At 39.0% G+C, this 15,262-nt stretch overlaps 1 protein-coding gene across 1 annotated transcript; it reads right to left on the minus strand.

The window, feature by feature from the left end:
• Positions 1-2,141: 2,141 nt before the first annotated feature.
• Positions 2,142-2,537, minus strand: LOC148298227 (tyrosine aminotransferase-like). Its single transcript, XM_088277030.1, has one exon. It carries the CDS (start codon positions 2,535-2,537, stop codon positions 2,142-2,144), a length of 396 nt encoding a protein of 131 aa, XP_088133156.1.
• Between the last annotated feature and the right edge of the window lie 12,725 nt (positions 2,538-15,262).

The raw sequence follows: 15,262 nt of genomic DNA on the forward strand, positions 1-15,262 counted from the left end.
AGGAGAAAGTTTCTGGCAGCATTGGCAGCTGGCTTGATGAAAAAGAAAGAACAACAGTAGTATAAGTTGGGGGAAGGTTGCTTCTCGAGTGATTTTCATATTAAATATTGTGATTCTTTGAATAAATATTCTTCCAAATCTTCCATATAATATAATCAGCAAAAATAGACAAAATCAATGCTAAAATTCAGTAGATTAGTGCAGTTGCATCGTGCACGCAGATATCGATAATTCCAGATTCATATGCAATTATTATCCGTCATATGATGTGTATAATTTAAGTTACACTTCATGTATTTTGAAAAGAATAGCCACTACGGGAAGCAGACATTTTGGGAAAAAAGATATGCGGAGTAACTCTTTAAACTAAATCAGAAATCTCAGTGAATTCGACTGGTACCAGGACTGGATCAATCTCCGGGACATCATATCCCAGTTCATTAAATACCAAAGTAAAATATTGAATGTGGGAGCCGGAAACTCTCAGCTGAGTGAATAAATGTACAAGGAAGGCTACAAGAACATTGCCAACATCGATTTCTCATAAATTGTAGTCGACGATATGCAGACCAAGTACAAAAAATAGAACTATGGCCCCACCCTCACCTGTACCCCACTTTTAACCATAGACGAATTAGCGGATGTTCGAAATCTGAAGATGTATGAAGATTAGTCCTTCGACTGCGTCATTGATAAAGGAATGCTCGACTCCATCTTGGTACGCTTGTGATTATTCAGTGTGGGGCCTACTCCAAGCAGAATTCACGGAAAATGCTCACGGAAATATCACGGGTGCTAAAGAACAAGGGTTGCTACATTTGTGTGAGTTACGGAGACCCTGACATTCGCTTCAACTACTTCGATGATAAGATATACAACTGGGCCAGACTCGCACAATGTCCGTTCAAGATATTCAAGCCCAACATCGATGAAGCGACGAAAAAGATCATATTCGACGACAAGAACAAATAGAAGAACAAAGACCATTACCATTATGTCTATATAATGGAAAAAGGCTCGTAGATGTTTCAAGTGCTCTAATCCCATATAATCAGCGCCGGAATGGTCAACACATCCGCTGTGGGCATCAAGTGATATCTCCTACCTCCATTATATCTCGTATATGAAGCAACATAAGCACAACTGCCATGCTTAAAAAAATTATACTATTTATAAACTCTAGTTTGGAGCAATTAGTATTCATTATTAATGTATTCTGCACGAGCCCATTATAATAATTCCTTATTCATCACTTTGCATAACTACGATCACTGTTTCTTCAGATGGTGGCGACAGAAGCGTTTGAATCTGACATTAAACTCTTCAATGATGCTTGTTGCGCAGGAAATTGTAAGGCGGACAAATGGCTCTTGGCTGCAGAAAAACTTGCCAGGAAAGATCATGATGTTCTCTTCTGCGTAGATCTTTTTACAGAACTCTTAGGTGTTTGGGATCTGCTATTAAAATTGATCAAAGTCGAGAATGAGAGTTCCGTACAGGGCGCCTGAAGCCTCTCCGATTTTTACATATGGCTCAGTGCCAAGTTATTCTCTGAGTCTCGCTTAGTTAGTTTTCATGATCTGCAGCCTCGACTGCCTGTGATCATGATTTTGACTGTTTTCGATTATTTCTTTTATCGAAGCTTGCATCACAGTGTGAGGCATCAAAAATATATTGAAAATCCTCTTTAATGGCTCTAAATATTTTGATTTGTTCTGCTGATTGGCGTAGAGGATAAGCCACCCCATTCTCCATCCTGGGCCGAGCCAACTTTTTGTCAAGCCCGAACATTTGAAAATAATATTTTCAGATGTTGCCAAATCTTCAAAATTCTGAACTGGCTCCGCATATGAAATTCCTTCATAGATTTAGTCTGCCAGAATGGGTAAATTCTTTTTTCTGCAGACCTCCAAAAGCTCTAATTTGTGCTCTTTAGACCAGCATGACCCCAAAGGGTTTGAGGGATCGTTAAAAATTATGAATTTAGTCTTGGCATCAATCAGACCTTAAATTTCTGCAGCATCAGCTTGCCAATTATTATCACGTTGAAGGTGATAGAACTTCAATTAGATGCCAAATGTGTTTGCGATGACAGTACTCAATGGGAACCCCGGCGAAGGAACTAAAATGTTATCTCCCTCTTAAGCAAGGAGTATAGCAGTCACATAAATAGCCGTGCTTCCTCCAGCAGTTAAGAAGATGTCATCCTTTGTAGTTTCAAACTGGGGAGCTTTGAACATTTTGGCGAGAGATTCACGTGGCTCATCGCAGCCTTGAAAATTAGTGTAGCCATCAATAGCTCCAACTTTGCTCTTGATAATATCAAGGTTAGAAGGATGGGTCCTGAATTCAAGAGAAGTGGTGGGATCCCCAATTGAAAGATCAACTTGGTCCTTCGGACGATTAGGAAAGATCGTGATATCAATTTTTTTCAGCTCATTCTCTATATAGTATCGAAGTGGGTTCTTCACGTCCTTGGCCAGCCTGTGATTCCCTTCGATTTTCCTCGACCAACCTTTATGAGTCTCTGATTCCATGATAAATTAGATAGATAATTGATAATATTAAAGCTGATGAAGATATAACCTTAAAACAGATGAAGATCATTCAGTGATCTTCCAATCCCTTGATATATAATTAAAGGACTCCTAAATAAAGAAGAAAGTACTGAAATGTTAACGAGCAGCCTTTTCTCGGCCTCCAAATCACAGGAGTCGAAGCTTGCGAAATCCATCATGATGTCGATTTCAGTTTTAATTTCAGGAATTTTCACCAGCAAGAGCAGCAAGATAAGCACGGGTATGATGTCTTACATGTTAAAAAGTTCTGCAATTGATTATTCAAATGTTTACATATTTTTCCTTGCGACTCTTCGAATATAATCGTTTTCAAGTAAGTATACATGATTTGGCAGTGCTTGATTTTCTCTCTTGGGCTCAAGGTAATTTGGACTCGTTCAAACTATCGGCACGCACGGCTATATTTCTTTTCAGTTTCCTAAATTATATGCAACCATTACAGCAGTGAGCAGTCGACTGTTTTCGTTGGCAATTTATTCCTCTTTTAAGAAACAAAGCCTCTCCCTCAGACCGATTTCTTTAAATATCTGGCATGATGAAATTTCTTCCAAAATGTGTGCTTTTTTGATGCTGAAATCTTTTTAAACTGACTCATTCCTATTCCTGTAGAGAGCTATCATGGTGGCATGAATCTTCTCGAAAACATATTTCTCCACACTGATTCTGCAATATGGCATAATTTGCTCCATTTCCTCCCTTCCGTAATTGAAGTCTTTGTATAAATTCTCAACGACTTCGTCAGTGATATGGCTGCATTATAAAAAATGTACACTGCCTTTTTCATGGGGAGCGGCAGAGCGCCATACGATACTTTTGCATCCCCGAATTCCGCATTGAAATTATTAATGGAAGCGTAAATGATGTTCCCGATTCCGTACTTCTCGTTGGAAAGTATCTTGTGGAACATGTAAACTGCGCATGATTACAGATAGAATGGGTTTGTCTGCTGTGAGGAGACCTCATTATCCTCTTCATTACTTATTTGCTTAACACTCATGAACTTTTTGCTCTTTGTTGCAAATTGCTCAATGAAATTTATGACTTATTTTCTTGATCCAACTAAGCCTCTAATTCTGCATATCCTTTTCGAATCCTTCTCCCTTGTTGTTATAGTCATTTTAATGGCTGTCACATTACCTTCGGACCACCAATTGAAGCAATCGAGGAGTTGGGCAAAACTCTTTTTGGACTGTTTGATGGCAGTCGCATTGTACTGTTCCGATTCGATCAGCTCGAAATTACTGCTTATAAGCATATATACGTATCACTGGCTGTAATCTCGAAAATGTCTGAAATTTGCCTGGTGCTCACATTGAAACCGAAAATGAATTCTGAATCTGAAGAAATTGTAGCGAATGTGCTTTCTGACTGTTCATCAGCAAAGGAGAAATGAGTACTCTGCATTTGCGGATATTTCGAGATTATTAATTTTGAATGGGTTAAATCAAATGAGTTCAAAAGGATGGCCCAAAGAAATTACAATCAAATTTAATGCAATCAGGTTAAATGCGACAAATAAATTCAAATACTTTCATGTGTTAAATTGCTAAATGGAGTTTTTGAGGATACTAATTTGAGATTTAAACCTTATTGATGATATTAATTTTTTATTTGGCAAGGAGATGGATAGGCTCATCAAACTCATAAAGGAGGAACTCTCGAATTCAGGGTTCGACGAGATATTCAAAATCGACGAAGAGAGAAAGCCTCAGGAAGAGTTGGAAAGACTATTCAAGTAAATGCTGTCCTATATGGAAGAAGAAGCCGATAAGAACCGATCCAAAAATTAAATTGAGTAATGTTTGCTTAACTCAGAGATCTCGCCACAAACAATGAATTAATTGTTTTGGAATGTCTACAGCACTTCCTCACAGTGAACCAAGGGCTCTTTGCATTTTCAAAATTGTTGTATGAGCAGGATGTTTCCCTTGAGATCTTTAAGTCTTTTCGGAAGTTTTATGACGCCATTAATTCAACTTCAAATGCACTTTATCAGTACGAGTCGCAAGATGACAAGTTCCTATAGAAAAAATAGGATTTGATTTCCCAAAATTTATCCATTTGCGAACAGATTTTCAGACACCCCTTGCAGAGTAGCCATGAAAACGTAGGTTTCCCATAATAATAGACTAAAAATGCAGATGCCCTGCTTGTGAAGGAACTGAGGGAAGAAATTGATGCTTTGAACAACATACTCCGCCAAAACGATGAAGAGTTTGCGATGGAAATCCAGAAATATAATCATACTTGCTACGAGCTGCAAGAGACTATCCGGGAGTACGAAATCCGGATGGACAAAATGAGGGACTACGAGGCCATCATCGACGACTTATCGCATAAGATGGTCAGGCTCAAATAAGAGAAATATCGTGACGACTTACTCATCGAGTAAATATTCCATAACGCAGCAACATGAGCAAAAAAATCAGGATGTTCGAGAAGTAGCGAGGAGGAACAGAAACCTACTTGAGCCCCCGTAACAGCAACAGAACTCTGGTGACCTCCCCTCGCAGCCGATTTGTGGCCAATACTTCTGTTACGAATCTGCAGTAAATGGCGAAAAGCAGCAGAATGAATAGCAAATTGGCAGCATAATTACGAATGAAATGATTGAATGAATGAGTGATTGATATTACGTTCAACATGTTAATTTATAATGATTAAGATCCAGAAAAATATGCATCTATTGAGCATCATCAACCGATATAATTGTGAAGATATTTTTTAATGTTATAGCTTACACTTATGCCTCCGCTTTTATTACTTTTATTGCTTTTATTGCTTTTATTGCTTCTGCCGCTTTTGATACTCTTGCTCTTGCTTATTTGTTGGCTGTTGTTTCGATTTCGGGAATAGAAACTGTCGACTCGGTTGGGATATAGTAAACTGCTCGACTGGGATTATGAATTTATTCCATTATCTTGATTCTGATGAAAACTGCTGCTTCCTTGATTCCGAGAATATATACTGCTTGACCTGTCTTTGCTACTCCTTCGATCAGTCTCATAGTAACTGTTTGCATGTGAATATACATGAGCATTTGCATATAACTGGGCTGATTCTCGAAGCTACCGAGCAGGCTTGCTTGTTGGAGGCCTTTACATAACGTGAATTCCTTTTCTGTTCTTGCTTTTGCTTTAAGCCAGTTCCGCAGAGGATTAGTTTCGATGAATGTAAGCCTCCCTTTTCGCTGTATCTTTGAGGCCCCAATTAAAATTAGGAGAGCTATTCACATGTAGCAACCCTTGTTTTTTGGGGGGAGGTTGTAGAGGAGGGAGCAATCTCTTCTCTGCAGCTTTAAAAAATGACGAAGATTCTCCATCTGCCTTTAGGTAAGGCTCATTACAGTTCACTGAATGTTATTTACTGTTATTACTCGGCAATCTATTGGCCAAATTATGAGGACGCGGATCTTTGAAGTTGTTGGGATGTGGATGACTAATATTTTTGAGGAGTAGTAATTGGTGACTATTACTGTTTATCATAGTTCGGTATTTAAAAGGGGATTGGGCAAGAGGCCGGACAGAAGATTGAAGGGGAGGGGCATTGCTTGGAAAGAATGACAGGACTTTGCTGACAGGGGATTCGATTATACGGGTTTCAATTGATCGAGATCTTGCTCTAAAGGTGCCCCTGGCTTAGAAAGACCCGACACCAAAGCTATCCCGCTGCTATTGGCCGTTAAATTTTGTGGGAGAAGCATATGAAATTGATTTTTATCGATTAGCTTGAGGAGAGTTAAGCTGAATTGGATTAAAAGTGATCGACATTTTATTGCTGTGGCTGACAGTGTTAGGACTCTCGACACTAGCATCGGATCTATACATAAAGTTGAGCATTGTTTTGCGAGGAATTGCAGTTTGCCGAGGATTATGTATTTGAGGATGGAGTTAAAACATTACTGGCTTTATCGGTTTGATGGTTCTATTTTGCTATTCATAAGCATTATGGTCAAGTCTTTCAAGGTTCCTCGCAGACTCTCTCTGCTCAGACGGTCGACTATTTTGTGGAGGTTCGGCATATTCATGGTCAAGATTCTGCATTTTTCTGAACATTTCTGTTACTGTATCCTTAATTCGGTCGATTTACTGAGCTGCCGTAGCTTTTTCCTCATCGAGGAGATCCACTTTCGATTCGACCTTCCTTGTTTATTGAAAGAGGAAATTGGAATTTGTACGAGGAATTATCACCTTTTCTAACTCATGCTCCTGATTGTTGGGACTATCGAAACTGCACTCTCCCTCTCCTTCCTGGTCATCCAGTTCATAGACTTTCATCCTGTTCTTGATCATAAACTTCTCAGTTGGCTGCTCGCTTTGGTTTAGATGCCGGGACTCGTTTTTAACTTTTGATACCATGCTGGTCTTCTGCTGCAAATTACCTTCACTTTGCTGTTCATTATCTTCACTTTGCTGCTCATTATCTCGACTCTGCTGCTCATTATATTACATTTTTTCTAATGATAAGGAATCATTGTAGACATTCGTTTCAGTTTGATGGTCTGCTTTCAAGTGGTCGATTCCCTTTTGGGAGTGTAGCGCCCCGATGTTCTTGCTGGTCTTTTGTAGGAGTAAGCTTCTTATGACCTAATTATCGTCGCAATAGGCACTGTTTGTTGCTAATGTATCTTCCTGCTCGTGCATGTCCTTACTAACCAGTATCGTTTTACCCATATTTTCCTCGATCCTTTGAACATACGCATGCAATTTTTCATTGCGTTCTTCGAGCTTTTTCATGCATGCAATTGCTTTCATTTTCTACTAACTGTCTTGAGAAAAGTCCTTCTGCTAGATCTGTCTATTTTCACTTTGCACATCTTGGCCATTAGAACGATTTTCCTCACGCGAAAAAATGAAATTACTGTTTTAAAATTAGCTGTTCTCCTCGCGAGCTTACTTTATGCCCTGCACTTAGCCCGGATAAGTAGAACAATTATTGATTTGCTTTATGGATTTAAAACTCAACTTGCCAATCTACTTTATGCTGATTTTGTTGCTATTGTTGTTGTTGCTGTTGTTGTCGTTGTTGTTGTCGTTGTTGGTGTTTTTGTTGATAGTGAGCTCTTAGGGTCTAGATTTGGAAGACTCGATGAATGCAAGGGGTAATGATTATTACTGAAAAGGCTCTTCTAAATTGAAATTAATCATTGATTGAATAATGGAACTATTCATGCTGGGCTGCTCCTTAACTTCGATCCTACTGATCTATTCCCGAATCTTATTCATCTACGAGTAGATGCTTTACAATTTCTGAGAATACTATTTTTTGCGCTATTTACTCAGGCTGCTTCTTTTTGCTTCTCTCATCTCATTTATGTCTTGTCTATAGCCGCCTCTTTACTTTTTGTGGAATTTGTTTGACGATGGGTTGTGCTCTGCCTTCAGTATTTATTTATTCTCTCGCAGGAAACTAAATCCGACAGATTTTTCTAAAGTGTTCTGCTTTATTATTTTTGAAAATTACAACTATTTCTCTTTTTTGTTTGGCCCTTACTCCATTTTATTTGTTGCAGGCTGTTTCTAATCAATCGAAGTTATTGTGTGCTCACCAAAATAGTTATTGCTCTGAGTTGGAGTTATTGCGCCTTGGCCATCTAATGCTCGCTGAGAGGAATTTTTTAGGTATTTTGCATCGAGCACGTTCACCATACTTTTAATAAGGGAGTTGTTATGTTGTAGGTCCTCTGAAATTTTAATAATGTCATGGAGATCTTCGTCAGCCGATCCTACAAAATTCGCTGAGTGATTTACGCACTCTGCGATTTTGTTATAGAGAAGATCTAAATCGAATGTGTCAAGGCGCAGTAATAATCCTACTTTATTGATAAATTTCCTGTAATACTCGTTCACATGCTTTCTTTTCTCGCTTCGATCGGAGGCTGAAATATCCTCAGAGTCTTGGGAAAGAGTGAATATATTGCTACGAGAACTCCCGTTGCTGAGTTCCAGCGACATTTAAATATTTATTAATCACAATCATTCAATCAAAAACTAAACTTAAATTGCGTTGCTTATAATATTTAGGCAAATATCTATTGAGCTGCGAGATCACCCAATCTACTTTACGACAGCAAGTGTCGATATCCAAAATAATTTCTGTAACTGCAGTACTTTAAATAAATGAATATACCCATCACAAAATGAAGTATCGAAAGAGAAACTCGTGATAATTTTTGGAGGCTTAATTCCTTTTCTCAAAGCATTATGATATCTTTTGGTAATTCGACGGCCAAGTGGGCATTTATCTATTTATTATTATCTATGCTTGTTCTTATTCGGTGACAATCGCCATTCTCAAGGCGAGAAAATATTCTGCTAGCCTTGGATTCTACTATTTTTCCTGTTTGAAAGTTTCTATTAGGCACATGAAGAGCCCATACTCAGACAAACAATGCGTTTCCAAGTATAATTTTTCGGCAAGCCAATAAATCTGAGTTAATTTAGCGTAGTTTTCGATTGACTCAGCAAAAAGGTCATAAATATTGAGGTCGACCATCTGTTGCAGAATAAATTCGACAGCATTGGCATATGTAAATACGTTAAAGTTGAACTCGAGCAAGGTTGCGATTTACATTTCAAGCTTCTCAAATTTGGTGTATTAAATATCGAAAACATAGGAAACCTGGCTACTGAACATCATTCGATACTCTGAGAATTTCGCAGAAATGGTCAGAATTACAGGGAGTACTTCTTTGACTTTGGGGGCATCGTATTGGGTCAGTGAGTAGTATGAGTCGCATATGTGTTGCGCAAGGGCGAGAGTTTACCGGGTTAATTTAAACCTTTAACTATATTTTTGTAGCCAAAGCATCAAGTATACTCTTTTCTGCAAATATTTACTGTTGCATTGAGAACTTATCTCTAGATGCGCATCTATTGGATGTTTTTCCTCTTCTTTTAGCTCCTCCTCTGCTCTGGTATCCGAGGCGACTGCGACCCTCCATGTCGATGTGCCAGTCGAAGTGCTGCTGCTGGATTTATCAGATTAATTTGACTTTTTGATCCCAAAGCAGCCGCCTTTACACTAACTTAAATTCTCAAGAGACTTCTGATGGTTTGGCTACATTTAATTATGGCGGTGGAACTTGTTCAAAATCGATTTGAAATGGCCGAGCTTAATTAATTTTAAAAATTGGCGATTCCGTTAAAATATATGAGAGGCTGCCCAAAGAATTCAATTAGGAACTATTATAATAATAACTATAATCATGATTAATAAAAGAGTATAATCACAATCTGATTGGGTTCGCTTTTTAGTTTCATCCAACTCTTGACCTGATTAAGGTTGTATATGATTCAGCATTATGCTCTAATTTAATCAATTGCTACACATTGAATTTGAAGGATTCAATTAAATATAGAATTCAGCCATTTGATTATAATTAATCTGCGCGCCACTTATTGCCTGTAATGCTTGATAAGTTCCTAAAAAGGCCTCCCAAAGAGACAGTCAACAATGAAATGATGATGGATGTTGAGGAAAAATAGGAAGTGCAAAATGTCCCATGGGTTGAAAAATAGTAAACTATCAGTTTAATGCAGTCGCCCACAAACTCTATCCGAGCTGAGCTATCAAACAGAAGCCGTCGCTGCTTTGAAAAACATCGCTGAAACTGGAAATGTAAAAACATCTTTATACAGGTCCCTCATTTGCTTTTTTACGGTCCTGCAGGCACTGGCAAGACTTCTGCTATTTTAGCATTAAGCAAAGAGTTGTTCGGAGTTAAGCATTATCGACTCAGGATTTTGGAGTTGAATGCCTCAGACGAAAGAGGAATTAACGTAATAAGAGAAAAGGTGAAGCAGTTTGCAGTAAAGATGGTGTCGAACCAGAGAGATAAGTAAGGGTGAGATGACATAGAAACTATATTTCGCCAAAGGTGAAGATCGTGATCCTAGATGAGGCAGACTTACTCACGAATGATGCACAGAGCGCACTCCGCAGGATAATAGAAGATAATAGTAGCACTACGCGTTTCTGCATAATCTGCAATTACATCACGAAGTACCCTCTGAATAACTCAGAATTATTGAGCCATTGGCCTCGAGATGCATTAAGTTTAGGTTCAAGTCGATCCCAGCTGAAATGCAGTATAAGAAGCTCGAGGAAATTTGCGATAAATAGCAAATATCCCTCAACAGGTCTCATCTCAATCTCTTGGTCGAAAAAGGAGATCTCAGGCAGTCCATCAACAGCCTGCAAAGCTTATCCAAACTCACCAACATTTCCGAATACATTCTGCCCATCTCGAAGCAGAAATGCACTGAAATATTCAACGCCATCCTGGACTGCACCAACATCCCAGCAGTTTACGAGTATGGCAAAAGCATCGCATATTAGGGATATGCAGCCGATGAAATCTTATGCGGGTTTCTCGAGGAAATTCAGCTGAACCCTAGAATTAAGAACCAAAAAGTGAAGGCTCTTATTCTAGAGCACCTGTCGGAATGCAACTAAAATCTATAAAATGGTGCTTCCGAGCTGCCTTTAATCGACCTATTCACCACCATTTTCTACGTGACTCGTCTACAAATGTGAAAGCCACTCCTGATAGATATACCATCAATTCAAACACTCAGCATGAATATTAAATATTAATCAAATCTGCGGGAGATTTATATTGTTATTTTTGAAGCTGTTCAGGTTCCTGAAATTTTTCCACTTAATCGGCCCTAACTAATTCGACAGTATTTATTCGAGCTTCTCGCGCGGTGCTTGCTAGAGGAGGTTTGCTTCCTGTTTATTTTAGCTCTTTCCTATTTTTCTTTTGCTCTTCACCTTATGGATTTCGCTTTGATAAACAGTATTACTGGCCAATCTTTTCCCTTGGGGCTTTTGCGGCAGATAGAGGCTCTACTTTATTGGTTTTGCCGTTGGGTGGTCTCGGGCACTTGTAGTCTTTTGCTGTTTCTGCGTGTGATATGAATATGAGAATGAGGTCGCCACACTTTTCTTCTTCGATTTGGACGAGTGCTCTTGCTAGTTGATCTGACTTAAATTTGTATAATTTGAACTGCTTCGTAGCTTCTTTCGTTTATCGTCCGTGGAATATTTAATCGAGTTTCGTTTTAGTGTGGAGTTGCGATTGCTACTCTCTTCCTTCGACTCTTCGTAACGATTGTTCAGTAGTTTTTTCGAGTTGTCGTCATTATTCTCATTGGTACTTCTAATGAGCTTGCCATCTTCAAAGATCCCTTTGCTTCTGAGCTGCTCGTGCTCCCATATTTCTCCCTCTCCTGTTTGGACTCCTTCCTTCCACTACCCCTTATAATAAGAGTGCTAGTTCCAATGCATTTCTCCGAAGCCATGCCTCGTATCGTCAACAAACTCGCCTTTAAAATAGCTTTCATTGCCCCATCGATAAATTCCTTGTCCGTTTCTCCGGTCATTCACATATTCACCTTCATATTTTTATTTGCCGAATATCCACTAACCGTAGCCGTACCGGATTCCATTTTTAAATTGACCCTTGTATGTTGCTCCATTGCTCCATTTGTAAACTCCATCCCCTTCCGGTTTTCCATTCGCATAATGGCCCTCATAGGTTTCGCCGTTGGCAAACATCTCGATTCCTCTTCCATGCTTGTACCCATTTTTAATATTGCCTTCGTAAACAGAGCTTTAAGTTTTAATTTTGCCAGAGCCCTATGGGCGGTTGAGCCTCCAAGTGCCGACATAATAATCTGCTCCGGATTCCCATCGGCCAGTCCCATGCTTCATGCCGTTGACAAAGCCTCCAATGAAAATATCTCCATTCTTCCACATGAAGACTCCGTTTTAATCTTCAGGTTTATTGTTAATGAATTTGCCAACATAGATGTCCCCTGCTATGAATTCCAATCCGTCGCCATGCTTGCAATTATTTTGGAATTACCCCTCATAGTACCTGCCTTTAGGCTGACCATAGATTAGCAGACCATAACCATGAAACATTTCATTGCATACTTCTCCAGCATATCGGGCGTTGTTGGTGCGATGCAGTGTATTTTCGGTCTAGATCGAGCTTTGGATGTTCGAATTGGGCCATTATCTCAACAAATTAGTTAGTAGTTCAGGAGCAGTCTATGAAGATTCTTCGAGTTCATAGTATCGAACCAAGAGATCTTCCTTGGCCTTGAGAAGCTACATATTTAATGTGACTTTATTCGTCTTTTAATCTTCAGCTTCGAACATTGCCTCTTTGAAGGGCAAGCCAGCAGTATATAGTTATATTTATTGTGCTGAAATGCATGCCAACATTATTAAGTACTTATTCAGCCTTATTGATGCCATCTTTTTATCCCACTGCTCAAAGGTGAAGTACAGTCTGAATTTTAGAGATACTCAAAATAAATAGCAAAATGCTTTAGACTGCTATAAAGGATTGATATCTGGCCTCTTCTCGAATGGCTAAGTATAAGTATCATGAGTATGTTGCTATAAATTTGAAATATAGATAAAATACTTTAAACTGATGGAGGAGGACTAAAATATCGAGGAGAAGCATATAACCGATATGAACAATCATCGATACCTTGCGAATATTTGCCGAAATGGGCCTCTTCCTATTACTCGCCACTATCTCACAGATGCTGGATGCACTATATCATTTGTTGCCCTCTTCTTGATACTGATCATCCTATTTGCCGTGGATTTCATCAAATACTCAGCTTTCCCGAACCTTGGGGAGATCCCCCACGATCTAATTTAAATTACCTTCATTCCGAAACTATGTCACTTTCTGCATACAAATATGGGGAATATGGCGATGGTCACAGGAGTCATCATAGCAGCAGGCCTGCTATTGTTTCTATTTGCCATGGTGCTGCCGTCAGCATTCGGATACGTGAGCATCGTCCTTTCTTTACTCTTTATGATTTGGTTTCTCTTCAATTTGGTGTTTCTAAATTGGGCCTAGGTCCATCAGAAGTTCGCCTCCTCGAACTCATCTAAGATTGTATACTAATACTCGTTCTAGTTCAATTTACTACAGATAGGGCTGTTACTGGCAGCATTGGGGGTGATCGCTGCCTATTTCTGGCTGATTTACGATCGAAGAAAGAAACTGAAAAACTTGCGGAACCTGATGGTCGTCAATAAATAAATAATCAAATCGAACATGCCCTTTTTACCACTGGTAACAATATTCGTGTTCCCGATTGTGATCTATTTAGTTCTGTGGGAGCTGATGTCGTTCATTCTCTGGCAGCTCAACCTAATGCAACACGAAATTAATATAAGGCCTAATGACAGCTACCCTATACCCATTCCAGTCATCTATGCCATTTTCTTCTTCTTTTGGCTTTGGCTCCATGGTTGGTTGATAACTTTTTCGGAATACATCATTCAGTCTTGGATCATAAACTGGTATTATCGGTCAAGCCGCGAAGAAAGCAATCGTTGGCTGCTCGATGTGTTTGTAAAAGCCTTCAGATATCACATGGGCACTATTATCTGCGCTGCGATTCTTGTCTACATCCCGAAGAACCTCATTATTGCCTCAAAGCGGAAATCGGGCCAAGATATCTCAAAGATGAATAAGCCTGGAATTCTCACGTTCTTCAATTCACTCCATCGATATTATGCAATTGAAACTGTGTTGTAATGCCAAAATTTCAGAAACGCCTGCACCTAAGTGTTTTTCCTCAGGAAAAGAATTAAGACTAAAATTCCGGAAATCTACATGCTTAGTTACTTCTTCGAAAATGTGATTAGCACACTACTCGTCCTCATTGGCGTTTATCTCATTTTCGTCATAAACTTTAAGAACTTCGACATCCATCATCGCTTTGAGCTGAAGACATCACCAATATAATTGATATTCTTCATGTTTATTGTCGGGTTCGGTCTTTTTTTCGAAGTTAGCTCCAGCATTTCGCATCTGTTTGGCCTTTTAAGTGACGTTGCTGTCATTACTTACTCGATTGACTGCGAGATCGAAAGGGTATACTACAGGAGTAATCATCCTCGCTCTGTGTCAAAGGGGCTTAATGATAAATTCCTCCTTCTCTTTAATAAGTCTGTTCAAATTAGGGAGTCTTCCGCCGAGGAATACAATGATGCAAATTGAACTGACAATCAAAGCAGCTGTTTGAGTCTTTGGCTAACTAATGATACTTTCAATAGTTTATATTTATTCGATTCTTCAGGCAGACCCTTATTGTAATGCTACTTAATGTAATTAATATCATTAATTTAGTTAATATTATTAATGTAGTTAATGTAGTTAATGTAGTTAATGCAGTTAATGTACTCTCTTCGATGCAAATCACATGTATCTAAAGAGCCTCGGACAGAGGCCTATCAATCTCGAATAAACTTGCCAAAGAACACAAATAGCTCGGAGTTGTAGAAGTGATAGGACAGTTTGTCATCGTACTGATCCCAGTTTTATTCCTGCTTATCTCTCTTCCTCCAAGCCTTCGACGCGAACTCATAGGAGTGGTTGACTTGGCTCGTGCGCAAGTGTTGCATATAATTTTGTTCGTACTGCCTTCGGTCAAATGCAAGGGGAGAGGGATAAAAACATTTGCTAATGAATTGGCAGCATACCAGGATATCCCCCATTTACAGTTAAAGCTTGATCAAAAACTCGCCAAATAGTAAGTTTATGTTGGTCTTATCTACAAACAAGCAGTTTGTGGATTTCGCTAAATTCTTCCTATACACTTCGAACATTTCTAATTAATCTTACAGCTCGTCAG

This window comes from Brachycentrus maculatus, unplaced genomic scaffold (genome assembly GCF_059751285.1).
Source record: "Brachycentrus maculatus isolate JH-2025_06_01 unplaced genomic scaffold, ASM5975128v1 h1tg002342l, whole genome shotgun sequence".
In the NCBI taxonomy this organism is placed as follows: Eukaryota; Metazoa; Arthropoda; class Insecta; order Trichoptera; family Brachycentridae; genus Brachycentrus; species Brachycentrus maculatus.

Excerpts from the sequence above, each read along its gene's own strand:
- LOC148298227 (XM_088277030.1), bottom strand. The coding sequence starts at position 2,537 with ATGGAATCAGAGACTCATAAAGGTTGGTCGAGGAAAATCGAAGGGAAT.